General features: G+C 41.3%; 1 protein-coding gene across 1 annotated transcript; it reads right to left on the bottom strand.

Moving 5' to 3' along the window:
* Positions 1-1633: 1633 nt before the first annotated feature.
* LOC117548320 (alpha-2,8-sialyltransferase 8F-like) lies at positions 1634-20647 on the bottom strand. The gene is made up of 7 exons (XM_034219500.1): positions 19965-20647; positions 18116-18199; positions 17913-17987; positions 17077-17221; positions 2818-2930; positions 2601-2693; positions 1634-2520 (listed from the first exon to the last, which is right to left on the bottom strand). The coding sequence occupies exons 1-7, from the start codon at positions 20063-20065 to the stop codon at positions 2043-2045; spliced, it is 1089 nt and encodes a 362-aa protein (XP_034075391.1). The 5' UTR covers positions 20066-20647; the 3' UTR covers positions 1634-2042.
* Positions 20648-23668: the final 3021 nt, after the last annotated feature.

The raw sequence follows: 23668 nt of genomic DNA, 5'->3' as shown, positions 1-23668 counted from the left end.
GTTGACGTCAGCTGATAGAGGTGTTATGATTTTATCTTGTTATGCAGCATGTTGATGATGCTCTCGGAACTAGCTAAATACACGGGTCTGGGGTAGAGTTCTTCAGAATTGACGTGGCAACTCTACCGTGCAGTCAGATCGTGGCTGCTGTGACTTGTGATGTGAATTCTCCGGCCGAAGCTCCAAATAAACCATCAGTGTTTGACATCAAAGCTCCTGCTCTTCCCGTGTCTCTTTCCTGAGTCGGTGACTCCCACTGCATTGCTACACAGAAGTTTCCCTTACAATGACTATTTACTTAAATGTAAACTAAAGTGTTTTAGACAGACAATCTTCCTGTTAAGGAGGTATTTAATTAAAAAACATTACGTTTGATGCAAAACAAGGCACTAAACCCTCCCAACGTTTCTATAAAGGATTCCATTTAAAGGTCACCTATTGTCCAAAATCCACTTTTTCATGTATTTTATACATAAACATGTGTCCCGTCTGTGTAATGGGATTCTAAAAGTTTCAGAAAAAAAGATTCACTCACTTTTTGTCCTGATCCATTTATATAAAAACCTGTCTGAAAATGAGCTGATCAGATTTTGGCCATTTTATGATGTCATAACGATTTTTTGGCTTGTGTAACCATTAGCCAATAACCAACCAAGGTAACACCCGCCCACCTTATCACCTGAATCTCCTCCTAGAGCACCACTGTGTTATTTTTAACCAAATCTCTCTCAGAGGGGCGTGGGGAGTGGCACCTTATTTTCATCTAAAGTAACAGACAGAGAATCAGCACTTTTGAAACAGGGCTGAAACAGAGGGGTTTATGGGATGCTACAATGCACGATCTGATGGGTATTTCAAGCCAAACACTTCAGAGACATGTTTTGTATATATCTGAGACCTATTATATATTGATGACAAACAGTATAATAGGGGATCTTTAAATCAAACCAACTCCCTCCAGACTCCAGCTGGAACATTTTTGGTAATAAATACATTTTTACACACACCACAAGACTTTTAACATAATTCTACAGTCTTAAAGGTCCCATGTCATTCTTTTCAGGTTATTACCCGTCCCCTGGTGTGTTATGAAGGCTTTTATGCATGTAAACGGTCTGCAGAGTCAAAACCCTCAAAGTACACCCTGTAGCGAGTAAAACTCTAAAACAGAAAATACCTCCCCAAAACGCCTCGTTGGAGATACGTCATTGTCCATTTGATTCTTCCGGGTACGCATGATGTCATCCGTACCCGGAATGAAATGGACCAATCCGTGGAGCCGTTACGTTAAGCCCCCGCTGATTGGTCCAAATTGACCAATCCACGGACTTCCTCACACACTCAGTGCAGGCAGCTCTGCTGATTTCTCCTCCCTGGCTGCAGGCTCATAACAGACAGTTGGGATCGCGGCGAAATTCTCTCTGCAGACCCATTCTCACAGCGTTGATCAACCTTTTTCTTACTCAATATCAAGCCACACTTATTGTTTTTACTTCGGCTGTGACTTTGTGTGTGCTCAGGATGAGTTTGGCTGTGTTTCGCTGTGTATCGCTAAACAAGGAAATCACACCTCCGCTCAGCGCGATTCACAACGTCCCGACTGGTCCCGACCAATCGGAGCACACTGGGCTCACAGGGAGGGGGGGGGGCAAGAGCTGCAACGAGCCGTTTAGTGGAGAGAGTGAATACTGCTGAATACACATACTTTACAGAGATGCTGTATGCGAAACCAATGTGAGTTTGGAAAATTGCACAGTATAAATCTATTCTAGTAGACCTCAACAATGGAATTATGATCAGTGGAAATGGCCATGACATGGGACGTTTACGATTGTTTCTTATTTATATCAGTGCAAATGTCCTGGTAAATGACTCAGCATTACATCTAAATTCACAAATCTACCTTGCTTGAACACACCAATTCCATGTTTCAGCCGAATACATATGTACATTCATTCAAAATGATATGAAAAACGTCATGAGTGGCTGGGCTACAAAAAGGCACTTTGACACTGTCCTGCCAGCTATTTTGGACCTGGGAACTACTTTTCACCTGGTTGACAGTCTCCCAAGTGAAGCCTGAGCACCCCCTGACTGTGCAGCTGCAACAAGAGGTCAAACTCAGCAGGCATGGAGTGAAATTTAGTTTTAGTTTGTCTGTCATCGTAGTAGTGGTTAGTCAGTGCATGGAGTCCATGTGGGTGATTACCGAAGGGCCAGAACCCGTATAGATGCACGTTGGCACAGTGTTCCAGCGCTATGCTAGCCATGATAATGCCCGTGCTGAGGCGCACTGCTCGTAAGCCTCGGGAGCGCCAGAAGAGGGCCAGGCTCTGAAGGTACTCAGGGTTGAAGAAGATGGGCTGGATGGGACTCTCAAAGTCCTCAATGCTGTATACTGCCCTCATGCACACAGGAGTGTTGTGGCCATAGGAGAAGGCGGGAAGAAGCAGACGGGACTTGCCGTAGCTATGTAGACTCTCCACAAATGGACGCCGACGCCCCATTAGAGCCCCATACCTGAAAATAAAAAGGAGATGTCAAGCAACAACACAAGGGGAACACTCTATTGGTGCAATGAGACTAATTTATTTGCTTACTTCTCTAGGAAAATGCTTGGGTTGGCTGTCACAATGTCAGTCTTGGTGCCCACATGTTTCTCATAGCCTTTTCCTAAAGGAGGTAGGTTGCACCTGAAAAGACAACAAAAACGATATGTAAAGATTATTTCATAAAATGAATGACCGAGACAAGTTTATTTCTGTCGATGACATTTTCATCAGCCTTTCAGTCCTCTAATATTAACAGCTTTCTCACCTGATAACAAACTGTGCTGAATCGATGATGTCTCCACAGCTGCTGTTTGTCAGAATCCCTCCATTCCCGACAACAGCACACGTGTCCCAAGTTTTATTAGGAAACGGATGCTCCTGGAAATAAATCCAGCAGGAATTGTATTACAAAACAAAAAGCTTTTCTATTTGTCATTAACTGTGGTTGAAGGATGGAATTCAGAGGGTCAGTGTATGTTTTGGTCATTGGATTTTCTTTTTACAAATGGATATTCAAAAACAAAAAACGACTCGATATTTGATTTTCGTTTTAAAATTGAAAAAACAAAATTGAAATACAAGGCGTTTTTCTTTATCATGGTCAAAAAGGGATTTACTAAACTTAAAAAACAGGATGATTTTCATTTTCTACTTCTCAAAACAAAAAATAAAATCAATAGAAAACAGAAACAAAAAAACTACCTTTTTTCATATTCTGCTACCGGAAGTTACCTTACAAAATAAGAGCGTAGATGAGGACGATCAATCCTGTATCTACGGTCCATTTGTTTTCACAATGAAAACAGCCAAGAAACATATTGAGCCCAGAAAATGAATGTTATTAAGGGCTGTGAATATAATAGACCTGTGTCTAAAATGGACAACATTGTTAGGAGATTTCAACTATACAACGATTCTGCACTGCGGTCAACTCAGCCGTCTGTCTCTCGAGTTTGTTTTTTCAAATCAGCTGCTCTTCATTTTTTCCCCTGCTATATTCAATGAGTGATACAAATATTTGTTACCACAAGTTCTTAATAAAACTGACACTGTTGGACTCTGTACTAGTTTGACTGCTACCAGAAATGAAATGAAGTAGGCTACTTTTACTGTGTACTTTTTGAGTAATCCCCTGTCAAAGTCCCCTCCATAGTACATAATGCATGTTTGTCTTTGATGAGTGATAAAAAGACAATTTTACCATTAGTTCTTAATGAAATTGAGTTAGCCTACTACTAACAATACATTGAAGTAATTTTACTGTGTACTTTTTGAGAAATCCTCTGTCAAAGTCCCCTGCTGAGAACAAAATCAAGCCACTTCTGCTAAGTTTGATGAGGGAAGTATTTTTTGTTGCCATTAGTTCTTCCTGAGATTTATCCTGTTGGAATCAGTATACTGAATACCCCCACAAGTACTGTGAAGTACTTACTGTGTACTTTTCCAGTAATCCTCTGTCAATGTCCCCTCCCGAGTACAAGAATGCATGTTTTTCTTTTAATAAGTGTTACAGCCGCTGTTTTCCTTGTGCCATTAACTCTGTTTGTGTGTGTATATGTAAATTAGCTGTGCAGTTCCTTTGATGTCATTGGCCGCCCCGTCCTCGCAACATCCGCGGTGATTGGATTGACGTCGTCCAATCCCCGCCCGCTTCTGCCACGTCATCCGGGGGAGGAGTACAGAGGCCGGGCAAGGACATCATTCGGGAGGCTCTGTATTGTGGGACAGACGCCTCTAGCCTCTCGTTGTGTTGCGGCCTTATTCTGTGCATTTTTAGACTGCTTAGCAGCGTGTTAAGCAGGTTTTTTGTGCTAGGTACACTGATTAGCAGTGTGTCGTAGGGTTTTGTGTGTAGTATAGTGTGTGTGTATTGCTTAGACCCAGGTTAGCTTAGCGCCTGTAGATCAGCCTTTGTGTGTGTATTGCTTTGACCCAGGATAGATTAGCGCCTGTAGATCGGCAACAGCTGTGTTCTCACTCAGTCTCTTTTTGTTCATTATTTTGTTCCACTTTAGAAGTGAGGTATTTTCTTTCCTTTTGTGTATTACTGTGCAGCTCCCTTTTGGAGTTCTCCTTTTGTTTAATAGTAACAGTTTGGCCCTTTGTTTGTGTATATTATTGTGTTCCTTTATAGTTACAAATAAACCACTTGTAACGTATACCAATTCTACTCTGGTCGTGATTCTTCCCTTTGGAACTCCTAGACCCAAAAGGGAATGTAACAATAAGCGTTAAAAACCCTTTCTTCCTGAGACTGATATTGTTGGACAGAGTATTTTAAGAGGATGGTAGACATGATATCGGCAATACTTCCAGTCAGTACTCCGGCAGCAGCATTTTTACACCTTGGAAAGTCTTTAGAGACTGGCCTGGATAGCTGGTCACAAATATCCTTCAGCAAAGTAACACACTCTGTCACATGGTTGCCCTCTTATGATGCTGCTGTCTTTTAATATATAATTTAGTGGGAATGCTGTTAACAGCATTCCAACTATCTGTTCTTCTACGCACGAAATTCTTTAATTTAATTCCGCCCGTTATTTTGCCGGTCTTCTTCTCCCGCATTGAACATCACAGAAACTCCGTTCAAACATCAAAACGTTCAGCTCGGTCGGGAATCGAGTGCTATTACTTTTATCATTGATAACTTTCATAATTCCAGAGATACATCCCATAATTCATCACATGTTTAACCATTGAAGTCAATGGAGAAAATCTTCAGACTTGAACAATCTTCAGGCAACTTCAACTGCTAACTGTTCCTTCATACTTTCACTCAGAAACCTCATTCCAACTTTAAAATGTTACACATCTTTCTGACATTATTCGTGTGACACAACTTTTAAATCTGATTCTTACTTTTAGAGATATTAAACATTGTTCAGACCTTGGTACAGAGGCCTTCTTCAGATTTTAACATTAACTAGAGTGCGTGATGTGACAGCTAGAGTTTAGGAAATCTTGAAATGTGCCTTCATATGTTTTTTTAAAACTGCCATAATTCCCAAACCCTACATTCCTGAGACATAATTTGTCATTACAAACGTAGGAAAACATCTCGTAGCTTGAAAAATGACAAATAATTAAGCAAAAAATAATTAAACAAAATGCCTCTTGAGGGTATGAAGGGACAAAAACTTTCAACATGTCTCCATTAAAGCCCATTGTAATTTCAGGCTGATATTTCCTCCCTGCAGCAGCCGCAAACCTTTAATTAATCTGCTAAAAGGCCACATTATTGACCCGAAAGTACACAAAAAGCACACTTACAGATACTCAAGGTCCTTGAGATGCTTCACGCTTTGAAATTTCACCGATATCTGTTACGGTTCTTCAACAAAACGTTCACATGTAAGAGGTTTATCTCTCATTCAAAACAATAGAAACCTTTGATCTCTGGACACCTCGTTAGCTCAAATATAAACACCTGTGTCATGGAACACGATGATGTCATAACTCCAACTGACATGCTCAGAGCAGCAGACTTCAGATAATGGTTAATGGTCCTGCCCTCAACAGCTCTACGTCAATTATGGGGTGTCATCATATGCCGTTTTCATGGAAATGCATCCGAGGGATGCGTTTTTGGAAGATCAAGAGGGCGATCAAGAGAAGAGAGAGAGGGCGATCAAGAGGAGAGAGAGAGGGCGATCAAGAGAGAGGGTGATCAAGAGAGAGAGGGCGATCAAGAGAAGAGAGAGGGCGAGCAAGAGAAGAGAGAGAGTCAAACTAAAGTGGAGACATGGCAGAAACCCTATAGTGAAGTGTTCTCCTGTGAGAGGGCGATCAAGAGAAGAGAGAGATGGCGATCAAGAGGAGAGAGAGAGGGCGATCAAGAGAAGAGAAAGAGGGTGATCAAGAGAAGAGAGAGAGGGCGATCAAGAGAAGAGAGAGAGGGTGATCAAGAGGAGAGAGAGAGGGCGATCAAGAGAAGAGAAAGAGGGTGATCAAGAGAAGAGAGAGAGGGTGATAGAAGAGTGAGAGGGTGATCAAGGGAAGAGAGAGAGAGCGATCAAGAGAAGAGAGAGGGCGATCAAGAGAAGAGAAAGAGGGTGATCAAGAGAAGAGAGAGAGGGCAATCAAGAGAAGAGAGAGAGGGCGATCAAGAGAAGAGAGAGGGTGATCAAGAGAAGAGAGAGAGGGCGATGAAGAGAAGAGAGAGAGGGTGATAGAAGAGTGGGAGGGCGATCAAGAGAAGAGAGAGAGGGTGATAGAAGAGTGAGAGGGTGATCAAGAGAAGGATCAGAGGGTGATCAAGAGAGAAGAGAGAGAGAGTGATCAAGAGAAGAGAGAGGGCGAGCAAGAGAAGAGAGGGTGATCAAGAGAAGAGAAGAGTCAAACTAAAGTGGAGACATGGCAGAAACCCTACAGTGAACTGTTTTCCTGTGAGAGGGCGATCAAGAGAAGAGCGAGGGCGATCAAGAGGAGAGAGAGAGAGGGTGATCAAGAGAAGAGAAAGAGGGTGATCAAGAGAAGAGAGAGAGGGCGATAAAAGAGTGAGAGGGCGATCAAGGGAAGAGAGATATGGCGATCAAAAGGAGAGAGAGAGGGCGATCAAGAGAAGAGAGAGAGGGCGATCAATAGAAGTTAGAGAGGGTGATAGAAGAGTGAGAGGGGGATCAAGAGAAGAGACAGAGGGCGATCAAGAGAAGAGAGAGGGTGATAGAAGAGTGAGAGGGTGATCAAGAGAAGAGAGAGAGGGCGATCAAGAGAAAATAGCGGGCGATCAAGAGAAGAGAGAGGGCGAGCAAGAGAGAGAGGGCGAGCAAGAGAAGAGAGAGAGGGCGATCAAGAGAAGAGAGAGAGGGCGATCAAGAGAAGGGAAGGAGGGCGATAGAAGATTGAGAGGGTGATCAAGAGAAGAGAGAGAGTAATGTAACCTCCTAATGCAATGTATAACTCCTATGAAAATGTTCAAAAAGTGCTCAAACTTCACATGTGTGCTAACAGTCCAGCCGTGAAGACATCTACGGGACAGTTTTGAGATTTCTTCAAATGCTGTTGCCATGGCAACACAATGATCACCATGAAACACGGTTTTCTCATAACTTCAGTGAAAATGCTCCAAACGGCCCAAAACTTCACAGGTTTGGTAACGATGCAGCCATCAACGCATCTAAGCGTATTATGGGATGTCATCAAATGCCGTTGGCATGGTGACAGATCATTCGCCATCAAGTTAGTTCAAAAGTTTGCAGTTCAAATATTCTGCTGCTTTTCCAAGCCTTTTTACTTTATTTTCTTCTCTCATCACACATTCAAGCCCCCAGTGTTCATGTATAATTTCAATCTAAATTCTTCACTTTCTTCTTACACATTACATTTCAGCATAGCAATTCAGCGTCAGCTTTTCAGCATTACGCATTCCCACTAGCAATTTCTTCAGGAATTGCATTCTCTAGTTATTCCTCTGCCGCTAGTTCGTACCTCGCAGATTCTTCAGTCTCATCAGCCTCACCCTTCTATCAGTCCCAGTCAATGCCTCCAAAACACTTCCAGTGTCTGACTCCATATGATATTATCCTGATGCTGTAAGGGTGATGCCCCATGATCACAAAATGACCCCTCTAGAGTCTGAGTGCCAAGGACCTCATATTATGTCTGTCATTAATGTTACATCACCCATAATAACAGTTTTCTTTCCTTTATTCTCTTCTCTTAACTGAATAGTCCTTTTTCTGCACCATTTTAAGGCTTCAAAACAGGCATTTTTACTGTATGTGTTTATTTGATTAAATTACACAATCAATGGCCCAGAATTGTACTTGATGAACTATGAATCTTGTGGTGCTTGAAGAAATACACTGGCTAAGCCGGCCAGGTTATATATGCCTTTTATGGAGCCCTTTTTTGCAATATTTATAAAAATGTCACTAATTATTTAAACAAACCACTATCTGAGGATAATAAAAGCAACCATAAAACGCCCTTTATCTAGAGAGCCATTGAAGCACATGAAGAATGTATCCTTCCACAAATCTTTTCAACTGCTGTATTAATAAAGTTGCCAAATGTTTTCAAATTCAAGTTAAGGCACTATCTGTGCAGAACATTACAAATATTCTTCATTTGCAGTATTTTATTTTAAAAATGTTCAGAAAGACTGCATCAATGATATGCAATATCTATATAATATCACTATTGTTATTAACTTCAACCAAAGTCAATTTAAATAGCGGGCAAGACTTTCCAAGGTGTAAAATACTACTGCCGGACTACTGACTGGAAGTATTGCTGATATCATGTCTACCATATCCTCTTAAAATACTCTGTCCAACAATATCAGTCTCATGAAGAAAGATGTTTTAACGCTGATTCAAAATAGCAGAGAAACATGCATTCTTGTTCTCAGGAGGGGACATTGACAGAGGATTACTCAAAAAGTACACAGTAAGTACTTCATAGTACTTGTGGGAGTAGTTTCACTACTAGCCTACTGAGTCCAACAGTGTAAATCTCACAAAGAACTAATGGCAGAACAAATAATAACAAACTCGAGAGACGGCTGACCGCAGTGCAGAATCGCTGTATAGTTGAAATCTCCTAACAATGTTGTCCATTTTAGACATGGGCGTCGCAGCCATTATATGAGGGTGGGACCCCCCCCCACTTTTTCAAATGATTAGTTTAGACCCCCCCACTTTTACCATGTGGAAAGTCCGTGAATTGGTCTCTCCACTCGCCACACTTTGTAGAGCGCTGTGTCAGTGCTTCACTATCAAATCCATTCCACTTGCTTATTAAGATAATGCCCAAATCAATGAAACTCCGTACCATGTTTTCACTGCTACTTTGTACCAAGGCAGATTCTCCCATAGCGTGCGCATGTTCAAGGAGTGTTGTCATAGTTGGACAGCTCAGATCTGTTGTATGAAGCGATGCCGGTAGCGGAGGTAAGGCACACACACCAAGTGTTCAGGACATTGTTAATACAGTGAAAATCAAAGCTGATGATCTCTTGGTTTGATATGTTTTCTCCCCCAGACAAAATGGACATAACAACATTTTTTTCAAAGAATAGGAAAGTAAGTCTTCAGCTGGTAGCAGTTAATCAGTTAACAGTGATGGCGGTGGCGGCAAAAGCGTCTCACTTCTGGAGAGGAGTTTCGTCTTTATGTCATGATAGAGAGATACAAATACTGAATAGTTTAGATGAGAAAAGGCATCGAAATGCCAAGGTACTAGTATTTATAATGTAAACAGGGAACATGAATAACCCGATCTCTCTGTGCTCATGTAAACACCATGATGTCCATGTAGAGACGCAGTCAGTGTGTTTTACTGGAGCCTCAGTTTGATAAGAGATTATTTTCTGAGTTCTTTAACTTCGGTACTCTCTCTCAAAATGGTAATGTGCATTATGTTTTAATTATACTTCTTATCATTCAGAAGCTTTTTGTGTGTGTTTATGTTTTACTGAGTGCTTATAGGCAAGCCCGCCTTAACCTGCCATCAAGCCCTGGGGCTGATAGTTTTTGTAGGCCCCCTATTTAAACAACAAATCAAAGTCATTTATAGCCTCGGCAGGCTCTGTGATCGCACTTCTCCACTCTGCTCTACGCGCACCTGGTCCTCTCCTCCAGATGAGTGACGTATCGGGCCTCCCTCATGTAGCCTATCGGTCCGGTTGCCGTTGGCTCCCCTCCACGTAGCAAGTCTTCGTCGTCCTCCTATCTCCTCCAACGGATAATGTCCCTCCTGTCTGTTTTTCCTCTCCCGCTACTCCAGCTACTCCATCGCTATCAGAACCAGACGGCCTACTTGGCTCCGAGGCCCCGCGGCCGGCACCGCTGCCGCTCGATACAGAACTCATCTGTCCTTCCTCCTCATCCTGGCTGCAGGTTTAAAATAACCTGTAAGCTTTGGCATGTTTTGTAATAGCTGCTTGTCTCGAAACTCCTTTTCCCTCAACAATTTCCTTTTCCGAGCGCCACTCTCAAACTTTTTTTTCTCCGACATTTTCTCCTAAACAACCTTCATCTGTCACTCAATCACTCGCAATTTTAATAAGTCACATGTGAAACATATTCTCATTCTGATTGGCTGTTAAGTGGTGCCCACTGACTGTTTCGGAGTCATCATTTTTGAGAAAAATCTCTGGAATCCATCGATCTGATTGATTAGCGGAGCAAATGATCAAAATAGTACGGAGGGAAGATATTTTCGTTTGGATTACTGGTCTGGGGGAAGCTCACGAGTGTGTGTGTGTGTGTATACGTGTGTGTTTGTGTAATTTTGCGTTTGTGTGTATTGTGTTTGTTTCCCGGGGAAAACACTCACGAGAAACACCGGCTGTTGTTATGCCTGCTGTGACGTAAAGTTACTCCGTTCTCCGCTTGTATTTATGCCGTTACAAGCTTCAAAGTTGTATTTATCATCTGAATTTGCCGAAACAAGTTTAATATTCTGAAAGCCAAGACTTTGTTTATTTGAAATCAGATGAAAACCAACTCTCACGGACCCTGTCGTGTTATCTATGATTACTATACACCACATTCATAATTTCAGCCGGAGGGAGGGGGGGCGGCGCTGTGGAAGTGCAGGGTGGCGAGTGAGAGCTGTCATCTTCCCTTTACAAGCTTCAAAAATGTATTTATTGTGTGATTTTGGAAATAAAAGTTTCATATTCTGAAAGCCAAGACTTTGTTTATTTAAAACACCAGAAGAAAAAAAAAAATATATATATATATATTTGTTTTTATTGGCTCATGATAGGCCCCCGATCTCCGTAGGCCCCTGGGCTTCAGCCCAGGTCAGCCCGTGCATTAAGGCGGCCCTGCTTATTGGCCATTTCCATCCCAGTATTCAGTTAACTGTGTATTTTCTGTGCACATTCAGTGGCGTTTTTATATGTACAAAAGTGGTGGGGCACAAAAAACTTAGATGTCTATAGCTTCTGCAGTGAGGTTCATGGCTGGTGAGGCACTGGCACTGACTCTGCAGGTTTACAAATATTATATTTTGACTTAAATCAAAATATAATATTATTTTCAAAAGCTTTTTTTGTCTGATGCTTCAATTAATTTTAAACAGACAGTTCAACAAAAGGATACCCAAAAAATGTAATTTTATCATTTAAATATTGAATTGTTCTCTCTTAGTAAGATCCCATTTCAATAAAATTGCAGTCTTACTTTGACTTGAAGATTAAGTCCATTTGCCTATCCTTCTGGACAAAAATCTCTATTACTTTTTTGTAAAAGTCCTCCTTATGTTCTTGTAGTTTCAAACGTCTATCATAAATCTAATCTAATCAATAGATTTATGATTCGAAAATTATAAAAGTAGGGTAGACATGTGGATATTATCCGGCTGAACAAAACGTGCATTTATCTAACAGCTACGTTTCCCACAGACCTTATTTGGAGCTATTTTCTAAAATCCTATGGAGAAATCTCATTGCTTTTTTGTCGAAGGAAGCCATGCGCAGCTTACTTCCGGGTTTTAGGACGCCTCACTGCAGCTCTCTCGTCTCCTCTTCACACACCACACTTTTCGCGGCACACGTACTTACAGCCAATCAGCTCTGAATGATGTGAGATGACGTATGGTGGGGATGGCAGCACTATGCCCCTATGGTCATTATTTTTTTGCCACAGACATTAAATAGGAAAATATTCTGAGCATGCGCAGTGTAGTTTTTACAGTCACCGTTCACTTAGACAGAGAGAGGGAGGGGTAGGATCGGGTTTTGTCCCACATGACTCTAAACAGCTCAATAGGCACACACTGTAGACACTAATTAGAATAACACAGACTAAAACAGCAATGTACAGACGAATCAGATGATTAAACATGATCTTAGAATATATATTTTATATATTTTTTAATTTATTTTTTGCATTTTGTTGTAATCATTATTTGTAATACTTTCTGCTGACACTAGGTGGGGCTGTGCCACCTGCCCCTAATGACCAGTCGCCACTGGCTGTACTAGCTGAGCTCCCCGTGTCTAATGTTTTGGCTGAAGACCCATTAAGTCGGAGGCAGGAGGCGCCTCTAATGACCAGTCGCTGTCCACTGTGCACATTACATAGACTAGCTAATATTCTACCTACTGCTTGGGACTTTGAGTCTTCAAAATGTCCAATGTCACAGACTGGGACTTACTTTAGAGTCAGTTGTATTTACATTCAGTATGACTTGTTATGATTCAATGTGAAAGAGTATACTGCTCAATAAGTAATTATCACTTCACCACCTCTCTTGACATATAGGCGCTTGAGAGTGAGTCAGAGGCAGAACACAGGGACAGTGGAGAGAGGTCCGTTGCTGAAGTGAGTGATGAAAGGGAAATTACAGTTTAGAGTCAATTGTGATGTGGACTCTCATCCCAGAATTTTAAGGAAATCAGTGGGGATATTGAAAAGGAAACATTTCAGTCAAGGGGCATCTCATATGACCAATATAGACAGAAGAGCAACATTTATTTGAACATTTAAGTCAATGATACCATTCCTAGGTGAACTTAACATCTGTATGGAGTCAGATCAGTCTCAATATTAATAAATGCTCACAGAAGGATTCACAAATGTATTTTGCGATTTATATATAAATGACTCTCCACAACAATATCTCTCAATGCACTCACAAATATTTATTGTTGTATATAAATGTACAAAAAATGTGCATTTAAACTGCTTTTTATTAATTCAAAGACGGCTCTGAATTAATAATCAAATATGTTTCCTTTCTTTATTACTGGATGAAATTACAAAATGTTCCCATAATTTCCCTCATGCTAGTATAGCCACATAAAAGCTAAAAAACAAAACCACCAGAATACAGGAAATCTATTTTTTTTTGTGGGGGAGGACCCCCACACCACCTGTTAAAAATGTCCCCCCTACATTCAGGATGCTTCCTACGCCCATGAGACCTATTATATTTACAGCCCTTAATAACATTCATTTTCTGGGCTCAATATGTGTCTTGGCCGTGTTCGTTGTGAAACCAAATGGACCCAACAAATACACTGAACAAAAATATAAATGCAACCCCTTTGTTTTTGCTCCCATGTTTCATGAGATGAACTCAAAGATCTAAAACATTTTCTATATACACAAAATAACCATTTCTCTCAAATATTGTTCATAAATCTGAAAAAATCTGTGATAGTGAGCACTTCTCCTTTGCCGAGATAATCCATCCCACCTCACAGGTGTGGCATATCAAGATGCTGATTAGACAGCATGATTATTGCACAGGTGTGCCTTAGGCTGGCCACAATAAAAGGCCACTCTAAAATGTTCAGTTTTATCACACAGCACAATGCCACAGATGTCGCAAGTTTTGAGGGAGCGTGCAATTGGCATGCTGACAGCAGGAATGTCCACCAGAGCTGTTGCCCGTGAATTGAATGTTCATTTCTCTACCATAAGCCGTCTCCAAAGGCGTTTCAGAGAATTTGGCAGTACATCCAACCGGCCTCACAACCGCAGACCACGTGTAACCACACCAGCCCAGGACCTCCACATCCAGCATGTTCAGCTCCAAGATCGTCTGAGACCAGCCACTCGGACAGCTGCTGCAACAATCGGTTTGCATAACCAAAGAATTTCTGCACAAACTGTCAGAAACCGTCTCAGGGAAGCTCATCTGCATGCTCGTCGTCCTCATCGGGGTCTCGACCTGACTCCGGTTCGTCGTCGTAACCGACTTGAGAGGGCAAATGCTCACATTCGATGGCGTCTGGCACGTTGGAGAGGTGTTCTCTTCACGGATGAATCCCGGTTTTCACTGTTCAGGGCAGATGGCAGACAGCGTGTGTGGCGTCGTGTGGGTGAGCGGTTTTCTGATGTCAATGTTGTGAATCGAGTCGCCCATGTATGTTATGGACAACGAACACAGGTGCATTTTATTGATGGCATTGTGAATGCACAGAGATACCGTGACGAGATCCTGAGGCCCATTGTTGTGCCATTCATCCACGACCATCACCTCATGTTGCAGCATGATAATGCACGGCCCCAGTGGCGGCCGGCCCATAGGGGCGCTAGGGGCGCCGCCCCACCTCTTCACACATACAAAATAAAAAATATATATATTTAAAAATATATATTTTTTTATTTTATTTTTATTTTTAATAAACAAGGTAAATATTATATAATTGGTATCAGTAAAATGTATAATCTACAATAAAATCTCGTTTAAAATTGTGTTACGACGATGTCTAAAGTTACTGATAAGTCAACTTATCAGTAGACCTGCCTGGCCTTGCCCATGTGTCATTACCTTTATATACACCCTCTCTCGTCTGGGCAGTAAGAAAGGAGCCCTCAACCAGTGCAGCAGCAGCCACTAGCAGCTGACTGTTGCTATCTGTAAACTATGATGCTGAAATATAATTTCAGCCAATCAGCGTCGTCAAATCTGATGATCACTGGGCGCCAATGTCAGCGCCCGGTCCAGTCTGTGAGTAGTTTGGGCACTAGTGACTCGTATCCGGTAGGGTGACGCAGTACGGCAGTAGTTGATGAGGATGGCTTCATGTGCAGGTGGAGTCCCCGCCCAATTCCGTTCAAGTGCTAATCTCCAATCCTTTCGAAGTTTGGGAGATAAACTGTTGCTTAAAGACCTTGGACCGGACCAACCCGATTTGTATATATCGCAGCAAGTTCGTGAAAAAGACAAGACGTATCAACGAGGCTTCTCACGTAGCTGGTACACCAGAAAGGCATGGCTAGCTGGATGCAAACAGGTAAATACTGTCTTTTGTTTCCCATGCTTGCTCTTCAAACAGCCGGGGACAGATACGATCTGTTCAGAAACTAGACAAAACTTAAACAAGTACAAACCACAGACTGTCTGTGTCATGGAGAATACAGTCGCTGGTTTATTTATGTCTGTATAGGCCGTTGTTGTGAGTGTGGACGGTCGGAGCAAATACTGCGTTAGCTTAGCCAAGCTCCATTTAGAAAACACGCATTTTAAAAGAGGTTTTCGCCTGCCGTCTGTCTGCAGACTTGTCAAAGCGTTAATTCATGGTTTTTACTAACCGGTATCAGTATGTTGTTAATTCGGCATAATTTTGAAACGTGTATTACAATTAAATCACGGTAAAATATGTTCATCTGGTTATAGTTGTAGCCCCCTTGCCAGCGATTCTCTCTCTAGTTTAGCATACTCAGCCCGACTCAGCCTGGTTGTTCAAGGCCCTAGAACCACGATTTATGGGGCCAGAAAAACTGTGAATTAGGACCCGATAGCCGGTACTAGGCCAAGTGGAAACGCAACCAAAAACGGGCCCCGCACGGCTCGGCACGCTTAAAGCGAGCTCCGCGCTGCACTGGAAACGCGCCATTACATCACCAGAAGTCCTAATTTAAGGGGTAATTTCTCCCAAAAAAATATGTTTTACTCACTATATCAACAGCCCCACCAAAACGATTTTCCACCAGCTGCCACTGCACGGCCCCATGTTGCAAGGATCTGTACACAATTCCTGGAGGCTAAAAACATCCCAGTTCTTGCATGGCCAGCATACTCACCGGACATGTCACCCATTGAGCATGTTTGGGATGCTCTGGATCGGCGTATACGACAGCGTGTTCCAGTTCCTGCCAATATCCAACAACTTCGCACAGCCATTGAAGAGGAGTGGACCAACATTCCACAGGCCACAATCAACAACCTGATCAACTCTATGCAAAGGAGATGTGTTGCACTGCGTGAGGCAAATGGTGGTCACACCAGATACTGACTGGTTTTCGGACCCCCCCAGACCCCCCCAATAAAGCAAAACTGCACGTTTCAGAGTGGCCTTTTATTGTGGCCAGCCTAAGACACACCTGTGCAGTAATCATGCTGTCTAAGCAGCATCTTGATATGCCACACCTGTGAGGTGGGATGGATTATCTCGGCAAAGGAGAAGTGCTCACTATCACAGATTTTTTCAGATTTGTGAACAATATTTGAGAGAAATGGTTATTTTGTGTATATAGAAAATGTTTTAGATCTTTGAGTTCATCTCATGAAAAATGGGAGCAAAAACAAAAGTGTTGCATTTATATTTTTGTTCAGTGTAGATACACGGATTGACCGTCCTCATCTGCGCTCTTATTTTGTCAGGTAACTTCCGGTAGCAGAATATGAAAAACCGGTAGTTTTTTAGTTTCTGTTTTCTAGTGATTTTATTTTTTGTTTTGAGAAGTAGAAAATGAAAATCATCCCGTTTTTTAAGTTTAGTAAATCCATTTTTGACCATGATAAAGAAAAACACCTTTTATTTCAATTTTGGTTTTTCAATTTTAAAACTGTCTACTGACGTGTATGGCAGCAACAAAGGATTTCAAAGTCCAGCAGCTCAGTTTGAACTTATTCTACAAATCTAGCTTGAATCTATTCTGTATTTTCGCAAATGTGAGCCCCTAACTAAACCAGAAAGTCAACATGTGAGTAAATACATGACTTATGGCAAAACTAGAGCTAAGTAATAAATAATCTCTGAGGTAATACATTTGGAACAATGAAGGCAATAAGCAGCAGATTTTGTGGTTATATTCACAAACGAGAAACAACATACCTTTGCAAAGGTGCTGAAAAGTTCGGGGGTCACCTTGAGGGTCTTCTTCTTATCTCCATCGTACACAATCTTTGATCCCACTGGAGTGTTGGCCTGGGTAATGATAGCCCTGTCCAAACCATGGCACTGACTGCTCAGCTGAGAGCTGGGGAAACACAAGGACTTTGTTAAATAACTTACAAGAAGGTCAGGGGAGTTAAAGACAGAACGCTTCATAATTCAGGCAGTTTGTTCAGGTTATAAATACGAAGATTCTAATTTCCTGTAATGTTTTTAATTGAATAAAGAGACCCAGGTTGGTAGAAGCAGAGTTTGGTCCTTCAGGGGAAGTCTTTCTGTTTTTCCATAACTCATATGACCTTAAAACATGTAGCTATATTTTCAATGTCATGTGTGTATAATGCAAGTTCCTCTGCTTTTATCTATACTTCTATTCTCACTTCTTCTTCTTTCTTCTGACTGTTCTGTACTTATTTTTTACAAGAGCAAAACACATTCTACAAATCTGTTGATTTTTCTGTCAATATTTGAAACTAGTACACTTTAATTTGATGCATTGCATTTATATTTAAAAGACCAGTTTTAATATTTCAGCTTTTTGTGTAACATGTCAATCAGGTGAGTTGACCCAACAATATGGTGTTGGAGTTAGGTAATGATAGTTTATTGAAGTACTCCTCTTGAGCTCGGCTTAATGTACAATTTATTTGAACTGCCTTTTAAATCATATTGATTGTACATCCCAGGGACATGTATAAAAACATATACATGGTATAGCGGTTGTTTTGTTGTTTCCAAAGTTACAAATAAAGTAAAATACCTGTGTCGTAGTTTACCTGAATTGTTGGTAATTGTTTTCCTGCTTCCTCCAGGTTTTAGAGTAACGCTCTATTACTTTGTCGATGACCTCTCTGTGTGACCCACACACACAAACACAAAGTCAAGTGTTTTATCACTGTAGTGCTGTTTTGTCTTGATAAGATTCAAGCATGAACACAAAGCTCCTCTGAATAGAAACAGTAATGGTTTTTGCCCTCACCTGCAGCCTTTACAAGGGTCAGAGGGGTCAGAGGGGTCAGGGGTGCTTTTCTTTTTAGGATGCGGCCTCTGAGGTTCCACATTACTGTGGAGTGAACAAGAGAGAAACAGGACAGGTAAGGAAATAGGCAGGTGTCAGACAAAGATTAGTTATTTTTCTATCGGTTGTATTGATTCATTCCATGCAACTTTATGTTAAAGGAAGCAATCTTAATTAAAGGGACAGTGTGAAGGATTTGGCATATAACTTCCAGCACCTTTGCCTTGCTCATAGGCCATGGCATCATTACACTCCTTAATTGAAGGCCCTATCCAGAGCCAGTGTATGATTTGTCTCTTTGCTACTGTAAAACATGACAGGTGGAAGAGGACCCGCTGCCTTTGTAGGTATGAATGGCCTAAGGTAAGGAAACATAACTACTCTTAGCTGTCTGGATTAAAGACTACTTAAAACATGTTTTTGAATTGTATATTACATTTCTGCCAATGGATCCCCCTAAAACACAACAGAAATGTAAAGTAAGGGAGTACAAGCAGTAAATGCTTTTATACAATCAACTAAATGGTTAAACACAAAGTTCTATGTGCATGCACTTCTAGCTTCAAGCCACATTAATGTTATATTTTGTGTGGTTCTACTGTTGACATGAGGTAGAGCAATGGTAAGTCTCTTCTCTTAATGAACAACCAATGTACACACACATGTGCAGAGACCTTTGCTACTTTGGTATATTTTAGCAGGAGATTTGTGCACCCTGTGGTCAGAGTTTTGTAATGTCTATAATCTATGGTATGTTTCGCATTTACAGTTATGTGTCCTGTTCTTTTCCTGTTATGAAGTATGCAAAAAGTCTTTGATAGAGGGTGTTTATGGGTATTGGTTGTTGCGCCAGCTCAGAAACAGGACAGTTAAGGTATTCTAAAACTGCCTCTGATATAGCACTTCCAATGAATGAATGAATGAATGAATGGGGTTTCGGGGTTTGGCCATTTCTGTTACAAAAATTGCTTTTCACTTTCTTAACATAGATACTTAACAGAACACCATTTAAAAATAAATTAACTTAAAAAGTTTCAATTTTCCACATTCTCCACTATTATTATTACAATTAGAGTGCTTAATATTTTTTCAAATTGAATCCACATTCGATATTTTTCTTGTAAAATATGAGATACAACGTAAAAGAATAATATATATATATATGTATATACATATATATGTATTGTAGTAATAATGATATAATCTATTTAAAATTGTAAATGTATTGTATGTAGACATACATTTAGATATAAAATAAACAATATATATATATGTTAATGGTGGGGTGGGATTAAATAAGTGTGAACTTCTTCCCACCCCTTTTCGGATGTGTAATTAGGTAGATCATTTGTTTATATATAGCCTGTAAGTCAATCATATTTTTGTTTATCAATTTGACACTGCTTAAGTTTGTACAGTATAATCATTTTCACGTTTCATTTCATTATAATTTGTTTGTATTATTGTTTTACACGTTAGAAATAAATCAAATCAAAATAACACATTGAAATGTAGCCTCTGCATTTACCTTATCCTAGGTATCAGGAGCATTGCGTGGTACGATACAGCACTAGGGAAACAATGTGGCGGTGGCGTACCTTGCTAAAGGGGCGTCTCAGCCTGGAGGTGAACAAGCACCTCTCAAAGTACCAGTCAATACACTACACCTGGTACGATCAGAGACGTGAACTGACAACTCATTTTGTACTAATACACTTTCCATAGTTTTGTGTCTTTTGACAAAAAGAATGACATGAGTTGTAAAACATGTGTGTGTGTGTTTGATTGAAAAAGGTTGGGAAACACGTACTTGTTGTTGACCATATACCAGATGACAGTGGTCAGCAGGCTCCCCAGACAGAAGAGAGTGATCACCAAGGAGAAGAATAACTTCAAGAGCTGTCCCCTCATACCTTTCCACTCCTACTAACTTCACTCGCTAACCCCCTCACTGTCTTTCTCTCTGCTTCACCTTGATGAACACTCACCCAATGTCTGCTTTCTGTTATGCTCTCTCTGTTTCCTGATTTCCTTTCTCCCTCATTGGTGCTCTCTCTCTCCTTGTCTACAATTACATACATACACACACACACACACACTCTTTCTCTCTCAATAGGTTTAATCTTTTGCCTCTCAGCTTTCTTATGTTTTTTTTTACCTTACCCCCCCTCTTTATCCTCTTCCTGTCTGTCTGTCTGTCTGGTTTGACTCAGTGTTTCTGCTCTTCCTTCGGGTGAGTGAGAGAACGCCTCCTCAGTTGCCTTTCTCCGTTTTCTGCCTCTTGTTCAGGCAAGTTTTCTGTCTTCTGTGTGCCTCTACTTTGTCCTTCCTCACTTCCTGTTTGGGTCCAGGTCAGCTGAAAAGAAACCAATCTTTTGTTGCTCTACATCCTACTTTAATCAGTGCCATGTCTCTTTAATCCACATAACTTATTTCCTCATGTGTTCACACAGTCAAACTCACAATCCTACTTTCCACCCTTGTGCCAAAGCTCTTTCTATTCTCCGCCCCCAACCCAGAGCCCCAGACTTCCCTCTCTGCTTTCCCCTCCCTCCCCCAGCCATCCTCCGCCCACACCCCTTAAGCCCCTCTCCCCTTTGCACAAAAAGGAGGCAGTAACATGAGTGCCCAGTACTGAATTAGCCCACAGTTTGCCTCTAGGCAAATGTGTTTTTTGCGTATCAGGAAATGTATAAAACCAATATGGGGCAAAGCAAGTGAGGGGCAGAGACTTCCCATCCAATCAGAATGACTGCTTAAACCCACCAAACTCCTACCTACACACACAAGCATCTTTTATTCCTCACTTTCTCAGTGTGAAGTGGGAGGGAGTTGGAGGTTGGGGGCCAAGGAAGGGAAGTCTCCTCTCAGCAGATGGGAAACTTGCTTTTAACATGGCTGGCTGTATCAAGGGAGTAACTAACTATAGTAGCAGCCGGCAGAAGTGAGGGAAGCAAACATTTATAGGAAGTCAGACACAACCAGAGAGGTAGGGAGTTGATACCCAGAAAAGTTGAGATGTTTGGCTTTCATTTGGTGGCTGTTGCCAGCTATCAAATGAAAGGGAAATACAAATCAAGGAAGTTGTGCTCCATTTGGATTATGGTAGATATGTTGTGTATATGGTATGCACTTCCAAATAAACACCAGTAAACAGATGGCCACACCTAGTTCTGTTGCATTCATTCCACCTGGTTTTAGTTTCAGTGGAAAACTCCCCGCTGGGCTCCTTAAAATAAAGCAAAAAATGTCTAGTAACTACATGCTGATTAAGCTAGGCTGTGCCACAGCAACCCTAACCCCAACAAACACACAACACAAAAGAGCTCTTGGAAAGTTTTTATTTTGGCAGAAGAAAGGGGTTAGTAGAAGACGTGTTTGGGTCATATGAGGCTGCTTTTTTGCAACCAGACGGAATGAATAATCAATAGAGAAGGTTGTGGAAGTAATGAAATCAGACTAATGGTGCCAATAGAGAAAGTACTTAACCTGTTCCTTACATCAAACACACAGTCATGTAAGGGTACCTTCCCTGACTCCAGTGAGCAGCAAAGCCTCTCGTGGGGATATGTGACATGTTCGTGATAGTACAGGTGTTTATTGTCATAGTACGCAAAAATCACTTTCTGACATCAGCAACCAACAAGAAGTTATTCTGGAGTGTGTGTGTGTGTGTGTGTGTGTGTGTGTGTGTGTGTGTGTGTGTGTGTGTGTGTGTGTGTGTGTGTGTGTGTGTGTGTGTGTGTGTTGTATCTGGAGTAGACGAGAAGCTGCCGGGGGTAAATAAGTACTTCCTCTAAAGAGCCCATGTGACACCATCACAAGGCAGAAAGCAGAACAAAAGTCCCATTGTCACCTATACAGCATCCACTAAATCTGTCATCCCCTCCTCTACCCCATACATACAACCACCTCCTTCAGCAGTGATGAAGCTGCTGCCAGCTTCTTCTAAAACACAGGTTACGCCATTTTGAATGAAGTAAATTGCACAAGAGACATATCCAGGCTCGCCTCTGTCTCTGCTCAACATCTCTTAACAACGGTGGTTTCCCAAGAAACGCAGCATGCTTCCTGTCAAGATTTGTGTTAGGGGCGTATTTGTTATTTTTGTAAGAAGAAAAAAGGCTGTTGTGATGCAATTCTCTGTTTTGCTTCTCCCACCTAGTATTACAAAACCCTCAAGTTAGTTTGTTTCCACACGCTGTCTGACTTAGACCTGTTGCCTGTAGGTAACGTGACCTGGTAAAGTCTACAGTGACCAAGCGTGGAGACCTATCATAGGCAGACCACACTGAACTCAAGTTCGACAGAGTTTTGATCCACTATAGGAGAGAGGGATGAATCAGCAAAGCCAGGGGTTGAAACATCTACATGACTCCTCTCTCAGGATCAGATGTTTTAAAAACCTTGGGGTTGGAGACAAATCTGTATCCTGCATAATGTGTGACAATGTTGTGCATTATCACCAGCATTTTCTTCTCAATACCCCATCTGATGAAGCTTGTCTGAAATCCATCAGATTCCAGGAGCTCTGAGTTACATGTCGAGATAAAGTTGTAGGATTTCACCAGCTGTGACTCTTTATATTGTCCTCACCCCCACCTCGCTGTGACTGGAGAATGGCTTCACGGGGAGGTGTGATGGAGAAGGCGGGCCGGAGGGGGGCAGTAATGGGGTCATGGGACAGCTGATCCCGGTGCATTCCTGGGCTGCTTAGCATGAGGCCTGCTGCCCTCGTGACTGAATGTCTCATAAGAACTCATACAACCAAAACACATACCTGACAAATGTTTTCAGCACACGAACACTGTGCACAAACCACATTAAGATATTTGGCGCACATACAGTCACTTAAATGGCCACATGAATAATTTACACATCCTGCCATGATGTTAATGGACAAGAGAGACCCTCTTTTCCAACATATTATAAATCAACCTGTATTACCAAAAATAGAGTGGAGAATTGTCAATGTGTGCAATATAAATCGGGACCCCCTTGAAAACGAGATGGTGCATCTCAAGGGGTTTATCCCAATGAATAAAATGTCTATATAAAAATATATATAATAAACAGGTAGGAATAAACAAATGGTTTCTATGTCAGTTTCCAAGAACACATGCTTGAGGTTATTTACTGGCGCTGTCTCTTTGTGGTTGAAAGTGATACCAGATTCATCTTCATTGCGAATGTCAATAATTAGCATAAATCTAGCCGTTGGATGAACAGACGTTTTACCATTTTATCTGCGACACCCAACTACTTGAAGGTTACCAGCACGCTCCAATATATTACTTACCAACTTATTACTTAGGAATGGAACCTACAATTTCAAATCAACATTGCTGTAAAAAAACTAATTTTAAAGCCAAAATTATTCCAACATATTTCACCCTTTTTTCTTACTCCCTACATATGTGGATCACCGTGATTTCTGAAGACAAATGTACAATGCTCATGAGATCAATGGCTAATATTTAACCTTTAAACCTTAGTTTAGATATTTTTTCATAC

The sequence above is a fragment of the Gymnodraco acuticeps genome, unplaced genomic scaffold (genome assembly GCF_902827175.1).
Source record: "Gymnodraco acuticeps unplaced genomic scaffold, fGymAcu1.1, whole genome shotgun sequence".
Classification (NCBI taxonomy): domain Eukaryota; kingdom Metazoa; phylum Chordata; class Actinopteri; order Perciformes; family Bathydraconidae; genus Gymnodraco; species Gymnodraco acuticeps.
The sequence above is the reverse complement of the archived record's forward strand: the minus strand, read 5'-3'. Positions and strand labels throughout refer to the sequence as shown.